Raw genomic sequence first — 4540 nt, forward strand, 5'->3', positions numbered from 1 at the left:
CTTGGGAGCGTGCCCAGCAGGACCTTGTACCTGCAACCCGGCCTATTTGTGCAGCAGAGCAGCTCTGTGAATAGCTGGGGATATGTTTTTAGTTAATCTACTGGAAGCTCTCTGCAGGGTGGGCCCCCACTGCCCCGTACTTCTGGATGACGCCTTTGCTCACCCAACACCCTGAAGACAACAGATGGAGTTACCGAGTTAGGTGTCTCACAAAGAACTTTTTAATACAGAAATGCCACAAAAAAACAAGTTTTCCTGCGCCCCTTCCTTCTTTTAAACCATTAATGGAGATGATCCCCCTGCACTGCGCGCTCCCTGTAAGCACAGCGCTGCAGTGACTGCACAGGAAGCAGCAGCACCACACCTCAGCTCCAGGAAGCTGCCACCGCAGCACAGAACTGGGGCAGCAGCACACACACCCCACACTACAGCACAGCTCTGCTGGACAAAGGACAACCGTCATCCCTTAAAAACGAGTACAGCCTTCAAACGCAGCCAGCACGTCCCTCCATCTGTCACTTGCACCGCGTGGTGCCCACGGACACGGCAGCGCGGTGCTGCTGAGCGGGCCCAGCTGCCACACACGCTGTGCTGCCTGAGCTTCAGCGCCCAGCACAACTAAACCCCACTGCGGCTGGGACAGACAAAAACGCACTAAAAATCACAGCCAGCACCGCAGGCTGCCAGCGCAGCATTCCGTCCGAAGGCTGCACCTCTAACACTGGGACGCGGAAACTCGGCAGGCAAAGCCCTCCGACTACAGCCCCGCGCGACCACCGCCCCGGGGACGGTTTTGTGCGTTATGCGAGCGGCGAACAAAGGGCCCCGCACGGCGTTCCGCACCCGGCCGCTCCTCGGCTGACGGCGGGGCCCACGCGGCAACACCTCGGCAACGCGCTCTGTAAAGCGCTTCCAAACATGTCTACTCGAAACAATAAAAAGTGACCTCGGGGAAACGAAAAGCCGCCCCAGCAGCGCTCAGCGCACCGCGCCGGGCCCAGACACGCAGCGAACAAAAGGGCCGCGGTCCCGCATTCCTCCGCGCCCGGGGGGAGGGGGGGAGCCCACGGGCCGGCCGCGTTGCGGGCACTCCGCGCACACAAAGTCCGCCGAGGGCCGCGCTCCGCCCCGCACGAAGCCGGGCCCGGTCCTGGAGCGCAGCCGCCGAGCCCTCGCCCCCCACTGCCGGGACACGCGGCAGCCGCTCGGCCGCGTGGAAAGGGATCCCCGGATCCCCGCCGCCCCCCCCGGCCCCGCCGCCTCCTTCCCACCTCCCGCGGGCTGGGCCGTGAGCGGCGCCTCCCGCCGAGGGGTCCCGCGGTTTGGCGGGGGGGGCGCGGGGCGGCGGCCGCGGGGAACAAAGGAGCGGCGGTGCCCGGGAGAGGCGCTCGGCCGCCGCCCCCCGCCGCGCTCGGGCCGGGCCGCCTCGGGCCGGGAGCGGCGTTAGGCCGCGCGGGAGCCACTCACCGCTGCAGCACCAGGACGAGGGCGAGCCCTGCGGGAACTTGGCCGAGTCGGGCGCGATGCAGACGCTGGAGCCGAGGTGCGGGCACTCCATGGCGGCGGGGCGCGGCGGGCGGCTCCTCGCGGCTCTACGACGGCGGCGGCGCCCCGCGCACAACAGCCATCTTAGGGCCGGGCCAGGGATCCGCGCGCCGGGCTTTACGGGCAGCCGCTTTACCTCCCGTCCGCCGCTCCGTCGAACCCGCCCGCCCCCCGCCGGGCTTTCCGAGCAGCCGCCCCGCACGGTGCGTGGCGCTGACGCGGTGCCCGATGCCGGCCGGGCCGCCCCGCCCCGCGCCGTTATGGGCCGAGCGGGCGGAGCGCGTGGCTCCGCACCGACACACGGCGTTCCGTGTGGGATGCAGCACAGAGCCAGCGCCGAGCGGCTCAGGAAGAAGGAATCTTCTTACTCCATTCATTTTTAATCAAATTACCGCGACTCCTGCGCCGTCATATCACACCTTTCCTCTTGCCCCAACAAACGTGAAATCCATAGGATCGGTCTCATTACAGCCCCGCTGCGGTATGACTTTTGCTGCACGCACTGATTGATCAGGTCAGCTCCAGTATCTTACGAATTTTATACCACACGTGTAAATTTCCCCGAGACTTCCTCTTTCCATTCCGGAACGCTGCAAACTTTGCACAGCAAACAAACAAACGTGGCTTTGGTTTAAAGGTTTTGACTCTGAGCTTTACTGCACCGCCGTTCAGCTGGCAGCAGAAACAAACACGTCCCTTCTCCCCTGGCTGGAATTGTTCAGATCCTGTAACAAAAGGAGCTGGAGCTGCAGGAAGGTCGGCAGGGCCGCAGAGCCGGCTCAGAGCGGCGCTTCCTGCAGCGGCAACACCTACAGGACTTCCCTAAATACAAAGGTGTCAGCTCACCCACACAGCCCCTTCCTCTTCCACTCTTAGCAGCCGTAGGGGCTGTGACGCTTTGCTCCTCTGCATGGTAACAGCAGAGTTAATTCTAACTATATTTCCTGGCTGATGGTGTGATCTCACCCAAATATTTGCCTGTTTGTTGATTTTAATTGCCACGTTTGTTCCAAATGTAGCAGCCCATGTTCATCCCGTGCAGGGGGAAAACTGGAACAGGAGCTCCAGGTGTTATTTTCCTTCTCAGTTTGTTCCTTCAGTAAGATTCATTGAGGACAAAGAAAACACATTTAATTTGGAACTGGAGTCCGGTCTCTTTCTCCCATCCTTCCTCAGCTCAGTCCAGTTTAGATGATAGCTGAGATAACTCCTGCAGGCACACTCATAATGGGTGCAAATCATTGCACAACAGGGACCTGTGAGTCAGCATTTTACATTAGAAATTTCCATTTCATATAGTATGTCATCAGCTCTACTGCAAGAGAGAGATTCCACACGGTATCCTCCTGTGAGATATATGCAATCTGTAAGATGGATATCTGTGCAATAGGCTCCATCTAAGTTTAGAGTTCAGCCCTAAAATGGTGTCCTGCATACACACCTCCAATTTACTGTGGGTAGTTTGGCCTGGAGGGCTCTTTAGTTCTGCTGTATTTCTCAGGGACAAAACCTTTGGTCTTAAATATTTAATACCTGTGTATGCACTATGACATGAAGATGCAGTAGCAGAAGCTTAGATGTGATCTTGGCTTCCTTCACAATCACTGGGTGGACATCATTCAGAGGACCAAGTGAAGCAGTTGTTGCCTTGAATGACTTTCCTGTTTGCTGTAGGAACTGGAGTGAGTGGATGGAATGGAGCAGGAAGAACACCGGAGGAGTGGAATGAATTAAATACATAAAGATAGAAATAAAATCCTCTCCCACAGCATGCTGCTTCTTTTCTGAGTGGTGAACTCAGCACATGAGGACAGAGACTGGCACATGCACCAAACACTCCAAATTTAAAAGGTTATTAGCAGAGCTTCTGTTCTGAGCACATAAAGCAATAAACATTCTGAGGACACCAAGTATCTATCCAGACATAGCAAAGTTGTGCAAGATTGCACTTCCACCTCTGTGTATCGCATCCACAGAGCAGACCGCTGTGTTCCCAGAGGTGTACAGGTGCAGCATTCAGGTACAGTGGTGACAGCAATGTGCACAGTACAGAAACTTGCAAGGAAATGAATTATTTACTCTGTGGATGCAGCTCTGAGGCAGACAGCTGGCCTGAAAAAATCAATAGAAACCATCAGGATGGGGCTAAGTAATAACACTTAATAAAACCCTTACTAGAGGCTGGCCTAGCAGCTCGGGGAGATACATCTCAGCTGCGCAGCGGGCAGCAGCTTAGCTGCGTGCATCTGTAAGCTGCAGCATCTATTTCCATTTCCTGCTGGTCTGAAAACAAAGGTCACGCACTTTTCCAGCACGCCACAAGATCAGCACAGCACAAGTTACTCCCTCTACTCAGCCCGCCAGGGGGCGCCGTATCACAGCACAGCACCATCTGTGCAGAGCAGATCTGGAGTCAAAACTATCACAGATCTTCTTTGTGCCATATTGACTTCCTTTTCTGGGATTCCGACTTGCTTCATACATACTAAACAAGCTCAAGACACAAATCTATTTTGAATTATTTAAATTCGTGGCATTTTGGGGGATTGGGAAGTTAGTTTGGAGCTGGATACAAATCACATTCGAGAAAACTGTCTGAAGAAATTTTATATAATCTATTATTTCTTTCACGCAGAGCCCTGTACAATTAGATTCAATATAGTTAAGGCAGTTATTTAATAGCTCCTATGCAATGTTACTTCACCTCTACCTGCCAGAATCTAGAAGGTACCAAGAGTGATTTCTGTAATGACCGTGTGGTCAAGAATTTACACAGCACCACGAAATAAAAGGTTTCCTGGCACTTCCTCAGTAAGTGCTTAGTAACCCATTCATGCTCACATCATGCAGCCATCCTCGATTCACTCTGACTGTACCATGTTCGTGTGCATTTCTGTGCCTGAAAGAAACTAAGGTGACACATAATGCAGTAAAACCTTTCATTACTATGATTTCCTTTTGTTAAAAGTCTGCTTTAAGAGCAGCGATGAGGGAA

The 4540-nt window shown here is 54.8% G+C and overlaps 1 protein-coding gene across 3 annotated transcripts in view; it reads right to left on the reverse strand.

Annotated features, from left to right (window-relative positions):
• USP3 (ubiquitin specific peptidase 3) overlaps nt 1-4540 on the reverse strand; it is a 66390-nt gene that overhangs the window by 34158 nt on the left and 27692 nt on the right. Inside the window, exon 1 of one of the 3 annotated variants that reach the window (XM_015872290.2) lies at nt 1468-1721. The exons of the other annotated variants lie outside the window; for them this stretch is intronic. Coding sequence (XP_015727776.1) covers nt 1468-1558 — 91 coding nt within the window. The 5' untranslated portion in view covers nt 1559-1721. Of the gene's footprint in view, nt 1-1467; nt 1722-4540 lie in introns of those variants that run through there. 3 annotated transcript variants of the gene reach the window in all.

This window comes from Coturnix japonica, chromosome 10 (assembly GCF_001577835.2).
Source record: "Coturnix japonica isolate 7356 chromosome 10, Coturnix japonica 2.1, whole genome shotgun sequence".
In the NCBI taxonomy this organism is placed as follows: Eukaryota; Metazoa; Chordata; class Aves; order Galliformes; family Phasianidae; genus Coturnix; species Coturnix japonica.